This window comes from Oncorhynchus mykiss, chromosome 7, assembly GCF_057628025.1.
Source record: "Oncorhynchus mykiss isolate SJ-2025 chromosome 7, ASM5762802v1, whole genome shotgun sequence".
NCBI classification, from domain to species: Eukaryota; Metazoa; Chordata; class Actinopteri; order Salmoniformes; family Salmonidae; genus Oncorhynchus; species Oncorhynchus mykiss.
This window is the reverse complement of record NC_143028.1, coordinates 20788827-20810418: the sequence shown is the minus strand read 5'-3', so window position 1 is coordinate 20810418 and position 21592 is coordinate 20788827. Positions and strand designations below refer to the sequence as shown.

Here is a 21592-nt window from a genome sequence, read left to right as displayed (position 1 = left end):
AACCATGGGCTTCTCTGTGACTCTCCTGTTTAAAACAATGAAGCACTTTTGACAATAAGCACTAGTTCTCTTATAGTGCAAATAAGGTGTTTTCAAAGGGTGAACATTTGTGCAGATCGAGGTTCCGTTTTGAAAACAAAAATATAAAGGACCCATATTACTTTAACAGAGAAAACAATAGTTAAAATGAACTCGTCACCATCTCTCCACTAAGTGTTTGTAGTTCAGTACATATCATTTTTTTGTCATAATTTTCATGGCAATAGTTTCCTAGCAATACATATACATCTTTTTGTTATGTGTATCTTCTTACACCAGCACTCAAGTCTTATGGTTAATTGGTAGTATTACACTCTTAGCATGCAGGTTGCTGTAGTGGGAGGGGAAGGTAGTATGTACAGAAGGGCTGTTTTGGGCTTTGTAGTGCAGCTTCTTGACACTCCATTTCTTTCCTGACAGTTACTTCAGGATAATCTGCGGGAGAGGTGAAGAAAAAGAAAAATGGAAAACAAAAACGTCAGTTCATTGTCTATACCTTTTTCAAATGATTGGCTCCATCTCGTTTAATCTTTCCGTGATTCCTCACATCTGATCCCCTCGCCTTCTTCTCAACCATATTGGAGGAGAAGATCCAAGTTCCCTCTGACCTTCTCCAATGCCTTTTGAGAAGGAGGTGAGAAGAGAGGATGCAAGGAATCCAGGAAAAGATTGCACAAGAGCCAGATTGTCGTTGTAGGGTGGCTAAAAAACTAATCCCTAACATACACTAGATGACAAAGTATGTGGACACCTGCAAGTCGAACATCTCATTCCAAAAACATGGGCATTAATATGGAGTTGGTCCCTCCCTTTGACGTCAGGTCTGCGTGCAGGCCAGTCAAGTTCTTCTACACCGATCGACAAACCATTTCTGTATGGACCTCACTTTGTGCACGGAGGCATTGTCATGCTGAAACAGGACAGAGCCTTCCCCAAACTGTCACCACAAAGTTGGAAGCACAGAATCGTCTAGAATGTCATTGTATGTTGTAGCGTTAAGCTCTCCCTTCACTGGAAATAAGGGGCCTAGCCTGAACCATGAAAAACAGACCCAGACCATTATTCCTCCTCCACCAAACTTTACAGTTGGCACTATGCATTAGGAAGGTAGCATTCTCCAGGCATGCACCAAACCCAGATTCCTCCGTCAGACTGCCAGATGGTGAAGCGTGATTCATTACTCGAGAGAAAGCGTTTCCTCTTCTCCACAGTCCAATGGCGGCGAGCGTTACACCACTCCAGCTGACACTTCGCATTGTGCATGGTGATCTTAGGCATGTGTGCGGCTGCTCGGCCATGGAAACCCATTTCATGAAGCTCCAGACTAACAGTTCTTGTGCTGACATTGCTTCCAGAGGCAGTTTGGAACTTGGTAGTGACGGTTGCAACCGAGGAGAGATGATTTTTACAAGCTACACGCTTGAGCACTCGGCAATGCCGTTCTGTGAGCATGTGAAGCCAACCACCTCACAGCTGAGCCGTTGTTGCTCCAAGACGTTCCACCTCACAATAACAGCACTTACAGTTGATCGGGGCAACTCTAGCAGGGCAGAAATTTGACAAACTGACTTGTTGGAAAGGTGGCATCCTATGAAAGTCACTGAGCTTTTCAGTAAGGCCATTCTAATTCCAATGTTTGTCTATGGAGATTACATTGCTATGTGCTCTATGTTATACATTTGTCAGCAACGGGTGTGGCGGAAGTAGCCAAATCCACAAATTTGAAGGGGTGTGCACATACTTTTGTATATATAGTGTATGTGTATGCAATGTCAATCCTGCAAGCTCATAATAAGTCATTTTAATGACGCGAGTGGAGTCGTTTGACTTATGAGCAAAAAAATTAATAAAACAAAACAAAAAGCTGAATGTTATATTGATGTTGTGTGAGGTCCCGTTGGCTCCTAGTCGCTTACCGCTGGTTACCCAGACAGAGGCCCTATCCAAGCCCCTTGCCTCTACCCCCCTAGGCACTTCCGTAGATCCAAGAATACTAGATGGGTGTAAGTAACATCAGAGAAAAAGGTTGAGCTACAACCTATCCAATTCTTAAAAATATACAAAATAAATCCACTGTTTAGGTGGTAGGGTCTAGGGGTCGTTTTTGGACAGGACCACAGAGAGCAAATTATTGGCTTATCATGGTGGTGAAAGGCCTCAGTTAGAAAGCAGACAGACAGTAGATGAGCTGGCGGATGCATAGAGGACCACCATGATGCGCTGTACCAGCTACGGCATTGAAATAACGGCGTTTCCCTTTTAGTCATGATGGACAGAAAAAAAGGAAATGACAGGTCAGGGGTGGATGCCTGGCCCACCATAAAAGAAAAGCTAACACCAGATGATGTTGTGTGTGACACTTGATTGTTTTTTGTGCCTATGATGGCACAGAACTCCTTATTGCAGACAGCAGCCCCAAAGGGGATATTGTACAATCGTCCTGCAAATATGTGAACCAATGTCTACGCTAATTACTTTTTATAACCAATGTGACAAAACCCACAACTGTATCTTGGTGTATTTCCCAATTCAGCCAGAAGAGGGAGCCCCCACATCCGTGTCAGGGCAGTGAGATGTTTGACCTGCAGGTACTTATGATCAAGACTACTGTCTGTGGGGCTGATGCCAATTAGTCGACATGTCGATTGTTTGGTAGTTAGGCTGTTGGTCGACCCAGATTGTTTTAGTCGAGCAGTAACAAATTATATATATACACACACACACATTTGTGCCCCCTCTGAACTATTCCATTGTGGAGGCCTAGACTTTAAAACAATTTATGCTTGATCCAAAAATGTGGTCGAAGGCTTCATATGAAGCCTGTGACGCAACTGCGGAGCCTCCAGATGCATCCAGAGGCCAAACTGGATCGCAATGCGCCTCCCAAATGTTGTAACAATGCGGGAGGGCTCTGCATAGCTCCGCATTGACATGATTGGTTGACGGTAGGTGGGGGCGGTACATCCTGCAGAAAACAAAACTCACTTCCTTTACAATAGCTCTGCACTGCTCCGTGAAGCGCAAGAAGTATGAATGCCCTGACTTCTGCTGAGGCTGTATCCACGTAAATGCTGCATGGCCAAGGCCAATGCAGATGTCGGTTTGACAATGCGCCCAGATGCACAATGCACTTCTCTCTCCAGAATGTGCACTCTCCCGCCAATTTGTGCACATTCATTATTTCATAACTTGATTGTGTGAATTGTTTGCATTTGATTATTAGTGTATAACAATTCTCCATTACATACAGTACCAGTCAAAAAGTTTGGACACACCTACTAATTCAAGGGCTTTTCTTTATTTTTACTATTTTCTACATTGTAGAAAATTTTACATCATGTAGTAACCAAAAAAAAAGTGTTTAACAAATCAAAATTCATTTTATATTTGAGATTCTTCAAAGTAGCCACCCTTTGCTTTGATTACAGCTTTGCACGCTCTTGGCATTCTCTCAACCAGGTTCATGAGGTAACCTGTAATGCATTTCAATTAACAGGTGTGCCTTGTTAAGTCAATTTGTGGAATGTCTTTCCTTCTTAATGTTTGAGCCAATCAGTTGTTTTGTGACAAGGTAGGGGTGGTATACAGAAGATATCCCTATTTGGTAAAAGACCAAGTCCATACTTTGGCAAAAATAGCTCAAATAAGCAAAGAGAAACAACAGTCCATCATAGCGCTTGAAGGTCAGTCAATCCTTTTCAACAGGACAATGACCCAACACACCTCCAGGCTGTGTGATGGAGTGCTGCATCAGATGACCTGACCTCCACAATCACCCGACCTCAACCCAATTGAGCTGGTTTAAGATGAGTTGGCCCGCAGAGTGGAGGAAAAGCAGTCAACAAGTGCTCAGTATATGTGGGAACTCCTTCAAGACTGTTGGAAAAGCTTTCCAGGTGAAGCTGGTTGAGAAAATGGCAAGAGTGTGCAAAGCTTTGATATGTTTAACACTTTTTTTCACTTTCATATGTGTTATTTATATAGTTTTGATAACTTCACTATTATTCGACAATATAGAAAATAGTATAGTACAAATAAAGAAAAGCCCTTGCATGAGTAGGTGTGTTCAAACTTTTGACTGGTACTGTATATCACCAGTAGTACATTTACCGTTAATTCCTATAATTTCTTATCTACAAAGTTTGTTACTTTGGTTATGGTAATTTCTGTTAATGCATTCAATATCATTATTCCAGTCTTTCCGTTTTCATTGTCAGAGTGGACACATTGTTTGCAGAGTGCACAATCTATGCTACACTTGTAAGAAACAAGTTTTGGTTTATTTGATTCCATTTACCAGTTTTTTTTCTCCAATTGAATTATTGTCTTTTGTTTGGACCGCTCCTGTGACAGAGACAGATGCACTCCGCTCAGATCTACACAAGTGCATTGGGGCTAGGGGATGATTTGGGATTCAGGTTAGTCCCCCATATGGAACACTTTTCCCAGAATAGTGCACTACATCACTGATCAGGGCCCAAACGGCTTTATGTGCACTGTAGGGAATAGGGTGCCATTTGGAATGCCCTATGGAGAGGCTACAAAATGGCGACGGGTGTGTGCTTCTAAGGTAATCATTAAAAATCCTTCAGGGCAAAGTCATATTTCTCCCTGGTCATGGTCCAAAAACAGAACAATATCAAGGAAATTGCTAGTCATGAATGATAAATAGCAAGTGAGGCTGCTTATTGAGTTTTGAGCAAAAGGGTGGAGAGACCTATCCGTAATAGTAGACCTACAATAATAAAACATCATAGGCAGCAATAATAAGTCATGTGCCAGTAATAACATTAGCGTGGTTGGTCATACAGACTAGATGCTGGGAGGAGAATCAGTAGAGAGAGAATATTTTTTAGAATATCAATTGAAATTCTAGAGAGTCTTGATTAAAGGCGTTTAACATGTTAAAGTTTCAGTGCCTTCAGAAAGTATTTACACCCCTGGACTTTTCCACATTTTGTGATCACAACCTAAATTTAAAATGTATTAAATTGCGATTCTTGGTCACTGGCCTACACACAGTACACTATAATGTCAATGTGGAATAGTGTTTTTCTGTATTTTTTAAAATAAAAAATTAAACGCTGAAATGTCTTGAGTCAGTAAGTATTCAACCCCTTTGTTATGGCATGCCTAAATAAGTTCAGGAGTAAAACATGTGCCTAACAAGTCACATAATAAGTTGCACTCTGTGTGCAATAAGTGTTAAACATGATTTTTTTAATGAATTCCTTCAGTCCTTGAGTGGCCCGCCAAAGCCCAGACTTGAAGATTGCTGTTCAATGTCACTCCCCAACTAACTTAAGAGACCTTGAAAAAAATCTGCACGGAAGAATGGGAGAAAACCCCCAAATCCAGATGTGCAAGATGGGTACATACCCAAGACGACTCAAAGCTGTAATCGCCGCCAAAGGTGCTTCTACAAAGTACTGACGCAGGGGTGTGAATACTTATGTAAAGGAGATTTGGTATTACATTTTCAAAAAGCAAAAAACAAATATAAAAAACATTTTCATCTATTTTGAATTCAGGAATAAGTCAAGGGGTATAAAAACTTTCTGAAGGCAATATATGATGTGTAAGAGTACATTTTCTGGTTAATTTTTTGACCAACTAAAGCCTGGGATTGAATGTATAATGATGTGAAACCAACAGAAAACAAACCATCACTTTCTACACTGAGAATCTCTCAATATAAACCAATTTGAGGGAACAGTGTGAAATGATGAAGATTCACCGGCAACCGGAAGTCTTGATGATCATGGATCGACGTCATCCGTCCAATACATTTCTGGGAAAGCTCACTGACCACTGAGATGTAAATCAAATCTCATCAAGCCTGTAACGTGGCCACCGCTCAAGGCCTTGCTAAGTGGGGTTAATGGGAGATTGTTTGCTGCGGACACTCCACCTGGCAGTGCACTGTAATTGTCAGGTTTAAATGGGGTTGTGTGTGTGTGTGTGTGTGTGTGCGTCACCCGACTTACGCACCCAACTGCAACTTCCCGGCCCCAGCTGACACAGAGCCATACGTCTAGCTAGTAACTGTGCTTATCTGGAGCCATTTTAGGCCGGCGACATCGTCCTGTCTCCTGCAACACTAATATATAGCAGAGATGGCCACCCTGGATCGACAGTTTCCTCAAGGCTTTCGTCCTCACCCATCGCCGAAGAGGGAGTCAACATGGTGGAGCCAACATGGTGGATGGAGATGGAGTGGCTAGGCTTTTTTTAGGTGGAAAAAAAAGTGTATGTGCGTGCGTGTGTCACGAAACATACAGGTGATGTTTCTAACGCAGGTGAAGAGGGAAACTTGACATCAAAGTGGATGAAAAACAACATCCATGCAAAACAAAAACTAGGATCTAATGCAACACAAGACAACTATTATTTGCAAATGTGAGAGCTCTGAATAAGTGCTTCACTGGGTCATTGTGTGACACGGCCAATAAATTATTAAACATATACTTGTACAAAACGTACAGCAGTCCTCTGAAATAAAAGCCAACACATTCTGACACCTGTGGCAGACATTGAAATATACCACAGTAGCAGACTAGACTAGAGCATGAATGAGTTTCCCTGTTGGGACAATAAAGTTTGAATTTAATTGAAGGATGTTGAGGTTGGGCTCAGCCATAGAGTTGGATAGAGGGCACACTTGGCCCAAAACCTGTTTTAACATAGGCAGCGCCAGTGAGGGCTTTCGCCATTTTGAAGTAGTCAACTCTTCTGCAGTCATAGAAGTAAAATAAGAAATTGACTACTTTAATTGAAATGATAGTAGATCAGCTCTATGGACTACGGTTGTCAAGCACTTATTTAGAGCTCTGGGACTGTATGAAAGAAAGCTTTAAACTGAGCAAACCTGATTGGCTGGCGCTGCTGCTGCGTAGGGGACACTTGTGGCAGGAGTTGTTGTTGCAGAGATAGTAGCAGGCGCAGCACTGTACATCATGGGTACTTTTTCAGGAAGGGGGGACCATGGAAGCAATGAACAGGTTGGCAGTGGAGGCAGTGTGGTAACCATGGCAACGTGTGTTGATTGTTTGGTTGTTGTTGTTTTTGGGCATGACGCATATTACAGAGAGGGGCGAGCCATCGTTAGGTTAGCCCAGCGGAAGGCGTGCACATCACAATGCAAAAGCGAGAGAAAGCATGGGAGAAAAAAAAAGAAGAGAAAAACCTGAATTACAATCAAGGAAATTTGTCCCGACAATTAGTTGTTCCCAGAGGACTGAGTGAGATACGAAGAGTGATATTATAAGATTGTGATTAACTAGAAAACAATTAGAGCCCCATCAAGATCGAGAGCTTTACTACCAATTGTGTTCACCCTCTTTCTATTTTTCTCTGGGATCAACACAGCACAGTAAACAATACAATATCTACTTTTCAACAAACAATTCATTTGGAATGCATTTTTCTTCATATATACTAATAATGTTAAGAATAACACTTCACATTTCATAATTAGGGTATAAGACAGTAAGTAACAATCATCTCTTACCGGGGAGCTCAAATTGCCATGTAGGACTTTGCAGCACTTTGTGGCGCTTTTCAGTAAAAACAATCAATCATGCACTCTAGCCCAATGTTCTACAACCGTGCCACTCACTGTGTCACAACATCCACGAACTTTGTGTCACCTGTAAGCGCTTACATCTCCCGGCCTGTTCCCGCTCTACCCCCAAATTAAATAGGCTCCATGGTGAAGTTTCCCCTAGGTACAGATCTAGGATCAGCTTCTCCTCCCCCAATCCTAACCTTAAACATTAGTGGGGACCCAAGATCAAAGTCTAGGGGCAAATTCACCCTAAACCTTTAAATGAATATGTGAGAGAATGAAAAAGGGAAAGGAAGGAACCTACCAAGGCTGCTAGCAGGAGTCATGCACAAGACTGACCCTGTGTGATCATGCAGTGGAAAAGAGTGAACAGAGGGTTAATAAGGGAAGGAGAAAAACATGTTAGAGAAGAAAGACAGAGATTTTGGTGGTAGCCTGGTCCCAAATCGGTTTGTACGGTATGGCATGCCATTGACCATAGGAGCCGGCAAGAGAGCACAAGCAGATCTGGGACCAGGCTGGAGATTTTGGTAGTTGCTATATAAACAACATGCCTTTAAACACATTTCACAAGCCTGCAATTGGTATAACTGGACTGTGCAGTTTGACTCCATTTGTAGTCTTATGCCATACTTTATGCTACACATCCAGGCTGTATCACATCCGGCCGTGATTGGGCGGCGCACAATTGGCCCAGCGTCGTACGGGTTTGGCCGTCATTTAATTATGAATTTGTTCTTAAATGACTTGCCTAATTAAATAAAGGTTACATAAAAAAAAAATAACGTCTGGTCTGCAAATAAATCATGAAAAAATATGTTCTGGAGGGGGTGGGAAGGTAAGGTCACACATACTACAAATGAAACTTTTTCAGTGTCAGAGGTTAATTAGCCTCAGATAGCAGATGTGTGTGCCATCTTGCCAACTCATATGGTCTCTGTCACAGCAGACACATGGCGTGACACTGGCAATAGGAGCTGGCTAGACAGCACACACATTTCAAGGGTTCAGGCTAGGGAAGGTTAAGGACTGGATGCTTGGACCATGCAGTGAGAACGAATCAGACCTGAGTTCAAATAGTAAGTCTTCTTTCAAATGACTTTATGCGTTGGATCTGGAGTGCCAGATGGGCAGGGTTTGCACTTTTGGTTCAATAAAGCACAGCTAGAGTTTTCATAGAGAAACCGATATTAATTGAACTCATGTGTGGTGTGGACACAGCATTCTGAACAAGCTTCCTACACTAGGAAAGGAGAGGAAGGGTGTAAAAGCCATGGAGGATAAAAACACTAACCATATCTACATGTACATACTACCTCAATCAGCCTGACTAACCGGTGTCTGTATATAGCCTCGCTACTGTTTTTCACTGTCTTTTTACTGTTGTTTTTATTTCTTTACTCACCTATTCACCTAATACCTTTTTTTGCACTACTGGTTAGAGCCTGTAAGTAAGCATTTCACTGTAAGGTGTGTTGTATTCGGCACACGTGACAAATACACTTTGATTTGGACACTAAAGAAAGGAGTAGTTAGGGAGGGACAGAGGGTTAGGGAAGGTAGTCTCATCCACAAGAGGCTTAGGATTTTGGCAATGAATACCTTTATCTACTTCTCCAGAGTCAGATGAACTTGTGGATACCATGTGTATGACTCTGCGTCCAGTATGAAGGAAGATAGGAGGTCGTTTTGAGAGCCAATTGCAACTGGCATTAGCGCAAGCTTAGTGCAAAGACTGGAAGTCTGCCGTTTTATAAGTAGGCCTTAAAATGCCTAGTGTACTTAATATAATCATACAGCAATGTATCCCATCATCAGCCACAAAAGAGTTTTACCGCTGTGATCAAAGGATATCCATGCCTTTACCTTGTCCTGGCACCTGGCTGCAATTACACATTTATATGAGACGCGAGCATACCGTGGCTGCATTCCGAATGGCATCCTATCCCCTATATAGTGCACTGCATTATTTTGAACAGGGCCCATAGCAACTTGATTTCCACTTGAGGAAAAGCGCTTGATCACTCTGTTGGTTTAAAGAGAGACTGGAAATATGGGGAAGATCTTATTTCCTCACAAGCTCACCTGGTGAAACCTTTTAAGGGTTATATACTTGAACTTTGCCCTTTGATGCTTTTATGGGGAAAAGGAAAGTTGGGGAAGCTCTATCCAGTGTGTGTCTACGTGCTACATGGGTGTGTATCTGTGTACAAGAGTGTGTACAAACGTGTGTGTGTGTACATAAATTGTGTATAGGTGTGTGTGCCTACATACTAATGTGTGTGTCTGTGTGCATGAACATGTGTTGCGGGCGGGTGTACCCCCTACCTGTGGGAAAGCCACAGAAAGCCGTCTGCTGCTGCAGCTGTGCGTTGGCCAAGGCCTGCTGGTAGTGCAACATACTGGGGTGAAAGAGCGAGCTGGCCCCGTTGCTCTTCTCAAGCGCTGGTCTCTTTGGTAGGGGCTGCAGGCAGCCGTGGGGGAACGCCTGTACAGGATGGACGAGGAGACGTTAGATACAACGAGGCGGAGGCCTCAAAAATGACTACATTCACATGACTATTCTCTATACTATAACACGAGAAATCACCCTGCTGCTCGGGGTCTTTTGTGGCGACTAGCTACAAAACAGCACAAAGTTACGACAGAGAAGTCACAATGGCAACTTAGGTTTAAATAACAACATGGGGACAATGAAGGAACTACACACGATATCTAGCAAGGCAATTATAAAACAATGATTTACAGTACAGTAACAAACAAATTGATACTTGGGAATTAACATTCTCATTGTTGTTATACGATCAATCAATGTAAAGCATACTAAAAGAATAACTACACAAATCATATTGGTGGATATTAATTGCATAATACAAATACTTGGGCATTTAAAACAGCAAAAAGCCAAATTAAAATTATTGTGAGTTGCTACAGTACATTAAAGAAGCTACATGCAAAGCAAAAGGTGAAAGGTCAAAGTACCAGTTCTACAGTTGCCTCGAGGGGTCGCTTCATTGCTTTGGCAGTCGACTGAGTCTTTAAATAGCAGGCAGCGAGCACATGATGGCAGTGGGCCAATGGGAGTCAAGCGTATTAACATACAGGTAACAGCAAGCAGAGGTGCGTCATGGGGGACAGCATTGCATTGTGGATAGGTGAGAAGGAAAAACAAAACAAAATAATCTGAATGCAGTATACCACGTACAAAACAATAGGCATGCACATAAACAAAAAATTGTTTGTTTGTTTAAAGAAACGTATCGCTAAAGTTCTGAATTAGTACGAAAGCAAAAAAAGCATCAACTATACCTTTGGTTAAAAAGTTTAAGAAATACAAAGATTTACAAATGTACTTGATGAAGTAAACAAATTATTTGGATTAGTTCTGTAAAGCTAGCTACTTCTTTACAAGTAAATCTGCTATCTAATCAATCAATGTATCAAAATATCTTGGGGGGTATTATTGATATAAACACAATCGACATTCAGTTGGGCCAAATCCTAACTTGAGATCTGTGCGCATAAGTCAATATTTTTCACAAACCTCCCTTTGACATCGTGATTTACGTGAAAGTTTGAGTTATGTTCGCAGATCTAAAAAGGTAGGATTCGGCCTCTTCTGTAAACACACTATCTGCTATATGGAATATTGTTGGCTCTGTTTTTGGTGCTTTGGTGTGACTGGCCACCATGACAGAATAGGATGTGAGCGCAACATACATTTTTCACCGAAAAACCTGAGTCTTTGCTCTAGCCCTTACAATTGTGTTCATAGAGCTGAAAGGACTGGATAGGTGAAAGCAAACATATTAGAGGGCTAGGATGGAACCATCACCGTCGCTTCAACCTATCCAGTCCTTTTAGATCTGGGAAAACAAAAACAAGATAAGGGGCTAAGGGAATGGGCTACTAGGGACTAGATGTTCTCAGCAAGTGAGAGTTTTCAGCTCAATGGACAATGGAGAATCAAAAGTATTGTTGATTGGACAATGAAGGACCACATGTCTTGTCGATTGGAATTATTCGCTTTTACAATAAAAGCAGTGCAATTTGGAACCAATGCACATTTTATGGAGGCCATTATGACCAATGGTTTGATAGAAGATGCCCTATGGCAGACAATGGTAGAAAGGACAATGTTTTGGCAGCTGGTCGGTCACATCCATTTCAGTCACGGGGTAGAAAAATTCAGATTTAGGTGGTAAAAGCAAAACTATTATTTTTCTTTCCATAACTGCACTAATACATGAGTGAACCCAAATGTGTAACTTGTTAGTGTGTGGTTAATGGGCAACTTTGGAGAGGTGAAAGTCAAAATGTGAATTGTAACAATATCTGTTATTAGGAAAGTCATCACAGAATGTGGAGCTCTGTTTATTCTACATTCCTCTTGGTTTCTACAGTAAAAGAAAAATAGATATTTGCTCAATGCAATAACATTTAAAGAAGATTTAAAAAATGGCGTTTGTTTGCAAGCCTTCTGAATGAAACCAAATCGATGACATTGCACAAAGGAAACAGCAAACATCGATGGGACAACCAAGGCACTTATGATAACGAGACCATGCACAAGCCTTTCCTTTACGTGTAGGATAAAACTGTGATTTTTCGTTAACACTTTACATTACGGTACCTTTTATAAAAGGTATTAGGTATTTTATAAAGTGTTACCATCATTCCAAATGAATACACCTCAGATTCGGTGTTAGATTCAGACTGAAATGTTATGGTTAATGGAAGCAAACGGAGGAGGGGGTAGAAATGTTCTGTTTTAATTAAGGGGGGGGGGGGGGGGAGCAAAGATGGCAGCATTCAACTTGGGACACGACAGGCTATGAAGACAAAATGGAGCAAAATGAAATCAAATGACACCTCAGTGTAACTGCATAGCGTAAAACTCAACCACCTCGACCTGTTGTTTATAATCTTATGTACTATAAACTTGGTTCTGTCTGGGGCATATTTCCAGATGACCAAATCGTTGGGGAATGTACGCTCATGATACATGTATTGTTGGTACAGCTCCGGGCACTAGAAAATTACACAATGCATGAGCAACATGGCACTCTGACTCCTTTTGATAGTTTGTCACAACAAACTGTACTATGGTACAACTTTTCAGTGCCTGTAACTGTATCTAACTTAGGACAAGAGTCTGGTCGAGAGGTTAATCCTCTCGCTTCTGGAACCATATGCTTCCCCCTTCGGCAGGGATTCGGTTTTTGCTCCTGCTCCTATCCTGTCATAGAAATGATAAATATACATAAGTTCTCCTTTGTAAAAAACTAAAACAGAATGTAACTTACTGTACCTTGTGTCAATACATTGTAATGGCTTTATAGTACATGATACATTTATTGAGATAATTGCAGTGGGGGAAATGCTCCCATAGAGCTGACTAAAAAGCTCTCTGTCCTCCGGTAAACCATAAGCCCTGTCGCGCCAATATATTTTATCTCAGGTCACGCCAGCTTAAGAAAACAGAGCGCGAGTTGTCAAACTCATAATCATGGCTTCAGCACTGGATGACGTGTGTTTTCCTATTGTTTAGGTCCTTTTTCTTTTCAACCATAACTGTGCTCGGGTCATCTTTTCACCCAGTATCAGTGGAGGTGTGGTTGTGTTTTTAGAGCTAGCAGCGATGGACGAGCAAGCTGATGAGACGAAAAGCATGCTGGACGATGCCATGGAATCAGACAGCAGCGCGAGAGCAGTGACAGCACAGTGTGAGTGACAGCGGGCAAGACAGAGCCAAGTTCACCCATTCAACAGCCACTGACTCGGACCAATGTGGACACGAAGTAGTGAGAGGTGAGAGGGACACGAGTGAGAGGGAGGGTCACAGCCAAGTGAAACTCCTATTGCCAAAACCTGCTCCTGCCTGCCTCTCTGCCTGCCTTAGTGAAGGCAGGCAGAGTCAATAATGAGGGAGTGGACCAATGGCCTCGCATTCTCATCCATCTCTCTTGATTCAATTTGTACTAATCTGCAGAGCTCTACACTTATCATTGAGAGGAGGGTGGGCATCGTCTTTGTATGGATGATCAAGGGTGGGAAAAAAAGCTCCTAGCCTGAAGCTATACTATGGGAAAGACTATGTCCCAAATGACACTCTAATCCCTTATAGTGCACTACTTTTGAACAGAGGGCTCTGGTCAAAAGTAGTGCAGTATATAGGGAATAGAAACCATTTGGGATGGGCCCTGGTCAAAATTAGTGCACTATATAGGGAATAGGGTACCATTTGGGACGCAAGCATAGACTGTTGTGGTCGTGTTATACATTCACTTTACCTTCTCTAAAGCCTGATAACTATAGAGCCTATACAATGACCTGAGTGTGGGTTGAGTGGTCACATTTCCGTGAATTGTATAAAAGTGTCCATAATTGTATACTAGGAAGATGGTATATAAACTGTATGGAAAAATAAAGCAGTGCTCCACATTTTATGTACTTGTGTTCTTTTGTAGATGTGTAAAGTAGAATTTTCAAGATTTAAGTTTGTGTACTTTACCAAACTAATTGTCTATAGTTGATTACATATTATAAACATTAGAAATTATATTTCTTGATCTGGCCCTTTGTCAGGTGTGCTGTCTGACATTGCTGGGGCTACAAAAGTCTTGTAAGTTTCCCAAAAGTCCCAGGTTTTCCAGAAATTACGGTTCAAGGATTCCCTCCTGATTTCAGGAATATTTCAACCAGGATTTCAGGCAAAACCAGGGAATTTGGAAAAGTTAGCAGATTTTTTGCCACCCTACTCTAGTGTGTGTGCTGTGAGGTGCTCACTACTCTACACTACAGGCTGTGAGGGGGGGGGGGCGGAGGGTCTCACCATGGCGGCGGCTTGTGCGGCCACGGCTGTCTGGTTGGCCTGGTGCTGCGCAGCCTTGATCTTGGCCTGCAGGTGGGCCGGCGGGTGGAAGTACTTGCACTTCTCCCGGGAGCAGCGTGACTTGATGTAGTCCATGCACACGGTCACCGTGTTGTCGCTGGTGTCAATCATAGGGCTGTCGCTGGGGTGAGCGAAGCGGCAGTCCGTCTCGCCACGCGCGCAGTTGCCCCGCTGGAACTCCCGGCACACCTGGGAAGGAGGGTGGGGTGCACACGGACAAACAGACACACACACAGACAGACACACACAAATATTGGTTTAATATATCATACAATATAATACACATGCCAATAACATAACAACAGCTTATCATTGGGTTTATAACTATAGACTGAATAATGAACAGATTGATGTGTTTATCTATTCAGAGCCTGGGCGTAGTCAATCACAGGGGGCTTCACTCACAGCCTGGGATGTAAAACAACACCGCACACTCACTAAGTGTGGGGAGAACACGCACGCACATGTACACGCAAACACACACTCAAATCCACACACACGCAAAGACACACAAAGAACACACACAGCCCCTCTACAAACACGCGCAGAAGGAGGTAAACAGTCTCACTTAGCGTGGGGAGTGTCCCCATTCCTCAGTGGAACACGGTCTCTCATTAGCAACCACATGGCTCTGTTGCTAAGTGACGGCACTTTGAGATAAACACACAATACACCTACACTCCGAGGCCTGTCTTTGCTTGCCATCCTTCCAAGGCTATTCTTTGTTTTCATTACGACACAATGGCCTGGGTGCTTAGTTGTTGTATAAACAAACCCCCCCCCCCCCCATTGAAATAACCTCATCTATCTTAAGTAGATTTAAACAACGGTGAGGTCTAGAATTCTGTTGGCCAGCGCTCAAGTTCCTAAAGTCCTCTATTCTTTCAACGTCAAGGTGTGTGGAAAGGGAGTATGTAAAATATAAAATGTTCTCTCTGATGGGTGAGGTTAGGACTAGGTAAAAATAAGATCTGTGTTAAAAGGTATAACTTCTACCTCAACCTAGGTGGGTAAGGATGATGTCGTGAGATAATAATTCTCTTGATTCCTTGTATCGTGACTGCCCAGAGGCCGGCTCTCCTAACTCCTGGTATTGTTATTGGTTAGTTGGTGATGTCTCCTAACTGCTAATATACTAGGACATCTAGTATTGTTATTGGTTAGTGGTGGTGTACCTCCAGCTTGTCCGTGCGTAGCAGCTTCTGGTTGGAGGAGGAGCTCTGCATGGAGCAGGGAGGGCTGCCGGGAACGATGATACTCTGGGTGCTGGGCTGGAGCATCTCGGTGGGCATCATGCCCATGCTGTGGGTCATGTGGGTCAGGTAGGGAGCATAGCTCAGACCCGGGCTGGAGCCCAGGCCCTGGTTAATAGGAAACGACTGCTACCGAGGAATAGGGGGTGAGGTGGGGGGTGAAGAGGGGAGACAGAGAGGGACAGAAATGTTAAAGAGGTGAGAGAGGTAGAGACATAAACAAGTAGTCCATTACTCACCATGGTAGGCTGCATGGTCGTGCCAGGGAACATGAAAGGCATCTGTTGAGCCAACATGGCTGCTGCCGTCTTCTGTTGTATGAGGTTGTTGCGGCCGTTGATCTCCAGCTGAGTCTTGAGGTGGGCCGGGGGGTGGAGGTATTTGCAGTTCTCTCGCGTGCATCGGCCCTGAAAAAAATACAATAACAAATACATTAACACAAGTTAAAGAAAGACCTTGTTAAAGACCGAGATTATGAATAAACCCTAAAGACAGGTCAGAGGTTAGGCATATGCAGACAGACTTCAATACATTGAATACTGAGGGGCAACATTGATATTCACAGCTGATGCTTTTGCAGCGGCTAATGGGGATCCTAATATCGAACATTGTGGGAGTTGTGTGTATTGGCCTCAGCAACCAGACGGGGCTGCGCGTGTAGCTAGCTCAGAGGTTTGCGCTCGTTAGCTAGCTAGCTAGCTAGCTGCTTCAATAAAGGATCTTTAAAACCTTACAATGTGTAGCTTTGGCTTCAACGTGTGTTAGCAAGATAATGACGCCAAAGATAGAACAAGGCACCAGATATTTCCCTGGATGTATAAATCTGAAGTATCTTCTGCTGTTGAAATGCCTCACCTCCACACCACCAGGCAGTAAGGGGAGAGCAGTGACCTAATTAGCTGAGCACCAGCTCCCCAGTCATGGGTTCATGCTGAAATAGGACAACCTCCCTACCAGTCCACTGACAAACCAGCATACAGCCAGCCACTCTCCATGCACACACTGCCTAGCTAGCTCTGACCTAGAGCTGTCTTTACTACTGCAGATTGGCACGTGCTCCCTCAGATTTGTGCTGTTTTAATTGCTAAACTTAATTTAAGCACACATTGTTTCATAATTTTTTATACAAATATCTATCAGCGGTATTTTGAGGAAGGTGCCCACACTGACTGGACAAGGCAAAGAGTTACACACCCCCCCCCCCCCCCCCCCCCCCCCCCCACCCACACCCCATTTTCCCTAGTACTGTAAGTGGTTACTTCCAAGGTGCATGGAGTAAAAGGATGCCTTGGCAGGATGCTAGACACTCAATGGAGAAAGAGAAAGGGTGTAGGGTGTAGAGTGACACACACACACACAGCGTTTGTCCATTCATTCCTTTGTAAATAAAACACAAATGTTCTGTTGTAATACTAGCCACCAAGCAATTTTATGAAGTTGGCTTTAGCTAGCTAGATATGTTCCCCAATCTCCCAACTTCATAACTAGCTAGCAAGCCATTTCAGGCTATCAATCAAGTTAGAAAAGCTACTCTAACAATCTTAGCTGGCATGTCTGCTGGAAAGGTTGCTAGACCTTAGAAATGCAAGCAACTACTAAATGTACAGAATAAGACAAACATTCCTTTTAATCTTTTACCCAAATTGTAGTTTCTAAATAACCACCAGTCACAAGGATACAGACAGCTCAACAGGTATGCTTACATAACCTATACAGAAAAATATACATATTTTTTTTTTTTACATAGAATTAGGCATAATGATTATGGCTCTAGAATGCGTCAAAAATCTGTTTCAGATGTTTGAAAAATTCTAAATTATCCTACTTCCCGAAAGGAATACCACCCCCCTCCATCCTCGCATACTTTCGTGCCCCTTCTAAAATAATGGGAACATAATGCCTCTGCTTTTAGCCAAGGCAACATGTCCGAGAAGATGAAGTGGACCGTATTTTTGATGACCAAATATTTTTCTTCACATCACATGCCAACATCAATTCTATAAGGGTGGTTGTAAATCTGAACCACGCTTTACGGTTCCCCCGTTTCAAAATCCGGCTTATTGTTCTGGTCACGAACGTGAGCAGACCTTTAATCAAGGAGGGGTTATCAGACACCGGGGAGTTCGCAGAGCAAATAACGTGTAATCACGCTGGTCAGCCGGGTGTTGTCAGCCCGATACAAAATTAGAAACCTGATGGAAAGTGTCTGTTTTTTACCCCACTGTGATAAAAAAAAAGCACCAGTGGGAGCATCAAACTGAGAGCTGGCATTCACACAGATGTGATTTGGGATATGAAGTTGAGCTGAGCCCAACAAAGCTATATGTGTGAAGGTATGCCTTATTTATGTAAGAAACTAGCTGTAGCTAGATATAATATGATTAAGTACTAAACCCATCATACAATCATCTCTAAGACAAGCCTGGGGCAAAGTAGGCTACACTGTTAACAACAAACACTGTTAGTTATCTATCATCATGAGACTAATACAGAGTTGTTGTTTTTTGATTCGGTGGATAAAAAAAATAGGCCTGATATAAAAGGAATGCAATCATGCACCATCCTTCAAAGAACTCCTATATTTCAGGATATGATCACCATTTTCCCTAGTGGAGGGGCACAGAGGTCTTGGTTAAGTGTGGGGAAAGTCAAGTCGCCAGTCAGATGGGGTGCCACAGGGCTGCACTCTACACCCCCTTCAGTTTCTACAGCTAGTTTGTGCCAGTGCTGTACTGTACTCCCGCTCAGTTTCTCCACTGGCGCATAATAGTGCTATCGATATCCCTCCTCCGCTTTACTCCATCCACAGCCAAAGAGTAATGTTATCGCTGCGCCTCGTAGCTAAGAGCCTGAGAGGTGTGAAAACCAATCAAAGCCTCTCTCACTGACGCCGCTCTGGGCAGACCGACTCCATGGCGACTGCTGGGAGGGGAAGAGTGATGGGGGATGCGGTGCTGCTGAGGCTGAGCTTTGGATGCCTTCCCTGTTACTGTGAGGATGGCCTGAAGGGCATTAGATTGTCAGGGGTCAAAGCACTATCGCATGAGTAGGGCCGTGACCACCTGGACCAAACCCCAGAACCTAGTTATAGCCTATTTTCTGTGGTCAGGAAAAACTCTGAAAATCATGGTTAGAAACAAGCCACATTACAACAATGCTTTCTTTGTGACATTTTGCTGCCAGTGTCATGATTGATTCAATGCATTTGGTGCCAGTTTTGAGCATCGTTACTCGCCATTTGAGGGAGGAGTTAAGCAGCCATAAAACACACTTTGGTAGAGCATTTCATTTGACACATTAGGAACGTATCAAATGTAGGGGGCACTTCTGCTTATTAGCATTGAAGGAGCGGTGTAAATTGTAATAAGCGTTATTAAATGATAATCACAGTGTCCTTTTCAGTCACGTACGTAATTAACTTCGAGCCCACCGGCTCTCGAAGTCACAGTGATGCTGGCTAGAACACTTATGCAGTAGGTACTCGTGAGATGACGCAAGCAGGGTCGGTCTGTTCAGAGGGAGTCGAGCCACTGACTCTGCAGATAGAGGAGCGTTTCTGGCTGGCTCCCGGAGCAGAGCTGCCGGAGAGTGCTACGGAGCATTCCTCATGTAACAATGACAGTGCTAAAAAGCTTCCTGTCTCAGATGATGAAACACTGAGCGAGAGACCGTCATTAGAGCTTGAGTCAGATGTTATCTTGCCAGGGGGGGGGGGGGGGGTTAAGAGAGGCCCAGTTGTCTTAACCACCCACACACGGAGCAAAAATCTATTCATCCTCACCATCGCCTCAGAGCACGCATTTATGAAAAGAGGCTTTTCAAACCTGAGGCACATGATTACCCTGTTAAATAAGCCCGTTTCAGACGCTACATCGTTCAGATGTAATGACACAGTGGATCCCTTCTGCTAGCTGGGTCTGTTTCAAAATGTCAGCACAAAGTCAAGGATCTATGCATCTAGCTAATTTGTGATACCAGGCCTAATAATATAAGAGGGTTAAGAAGATAATTGTCTCTTAGGGGTTTGAAAAGCGATGACAATGAGGCAGGGAGTATAATACTACTAAATGCTTTATTTGGGTGAGGTTTTTTGACTCGCCTGAGAAGCCTCCTTGAAAGACCTGTGTGTTGTCCTTGTTAGTGCAGACAGAGAAGAGCTCCAACTTCTTAATCATAGCCTCAATTTTGTCCTGCACATTGAATATAGTTGAGGAGAGTCCCTGTAATCCTAGATGCAGATCATTCAGGCGAGAAAAAACATCACCCAGATAGGCCAGTCGTGTGAGAAACTCATCATGCAAGCAGTCAGACAAGTGAAAATGATGGTCAGTAAAGAAAACTTTAAGCTTGTCTCTCAATTCAAAAAAACACGTCAATACTTTGCCCCTTGATAACCAGCGCACTCATGTATGTTGTAAAAGCGTTACATGGTTGCGGCCCATATCATTGCATAGTGCAGAAAATACACGAGAGTTCAGGGGCCTTGCTTTAACAAAGTTAACCATTTTCACTGTAGTGTCCAAAACATATTTTAAGCTGTCAGGCATTCCCTTGGCAGCAAGAGCTTCTCGGTGGATGCTGCAGTGTACCCAAGTGGCGTCGGGAGCAACTGCTTGCATGCTCATTACCACTCCACTGTGTCTCCATGTCATGGCTTTTGCACCATCAGTACAGGTACCAGCACATCTTAACCACCGAAAGTCCATTTGATGTCACAAAGCTGTCCAGTACTTTAAAAATCTCCTCTCCCGTTGTCCTGGTTTCCAGAAGAGGATGTCTTCCTTAATTGACCTCCCATAAACGTAACGGACATATACCAGGAGCTGTGCCAGGCCCGCCACGTCTGTTGACTCGTCCAGCTGTAACGCATAGAATTCCCTGGCTTGTATGCGAAGCAGTAATGGTTTCAAAACATCTCCTGCCATGTCACTGATGCGTCGTGAAACAGTGTTTTATGAAGACATAGTCTGTATAGTTTTTTGGCCTTTTCCCCCAGCATTGTTCCAGCCATATCCACGGCAGCAGGAAGAATTAAGTCCTCCACAATAGTATGGGGCTTACCTGTCCTAGCCACTCGGTAGCTCACCATATAAGGCACTTCTAGCCCCTTCTTATTAATGGTATCCGTTGCTTTTATACATGTCTTACTACTCGAAAGTCGTCTTAATTCTCGCTCAAAAAACTCCTGTGGCTTATTTTTCAAATTGGCATGTTCTGTTTCTAAATGTCTGCGCAAGAGTGAACATTTCATCGAGTTGTGAGATAGTACTTTTGCACATAACACAATGTCTATAACACACTGTGGCTGAGTGAACCACAAATCATCCTATTTGCGCCTCTTCGATGGTCCGACGTCCCTGTCTGTTGTTCGGTGCTTTCCTGGGTAAGGGGGCAGTAGCTCTTCGGTTGCATCAGATTCACAACTGTCAGTGTCCATGCTAGCTGGGCTAACAACAAATGTAGAATTACTGATGCTAGCAGAAGGAATTCCCGCGAGAGTGTAACGGTTAACGTGATTGGACTAGGCTACCTGTATTTGACATTGTGTTATTATTTTGCTGAACACTACATGGTTTAATTTTATTTTTGGCAGTGAAACGAGGCTTCTCAGGCGAGAAAAAAACCTCACCCAAATGATTGCCAGAATAATCCCAGGGGGACAGAGATGAACGCCTGTTATTTCATGAACAGATTAGGATTATGCTCACTTAACCCATTTAGGCGTGTCCCCTTGGAGGCTAACTAATTACACCTAATAAATGCCCATGCATACCACCTTGCATCCCACTGCTAGCTTGCCTCTGAAGCTAAGCAGGGTTGGTCCTGGTCGGTCCCTAG

General features: G+C 43.2%; 1 protein-coding gene across 1 annotated transcript in view; it reads right to left on the bottom strand.

Moving 5' to 3' along the window:
• Positions 1 to 289: 289 nt before the first annotated feature.
• Positions 290 to 21592, bottom strand: part of LOC110527576 (muscleblind-like protein 2a) — a 62983-nt gene continuing 41680 nt past the window's right edge. Inside the window, 8 exon segments of the mRNA XM_090240538.1 lie at positions 290 to 383; positions 386 to 474; positions 7911 to 7946; positions 9935 to 10094; positions 10589 to 10642; positions 14442 to 14690; positions 15677 to 15883; positions 15994 to 16161. Of these exon segments, the coding sequence (XP_090096664.1) occupies positions 348 to 383; positions 386 to 474; positions 7911 to 7946; positions 9935 to 10094; positions 10589 to 10642; positions 14442 to 14690; positions 15677 to 15883; positions 15994 to 16161 (999 nt within the window). The 3' untranslated portion in view covers positions 290 to 347.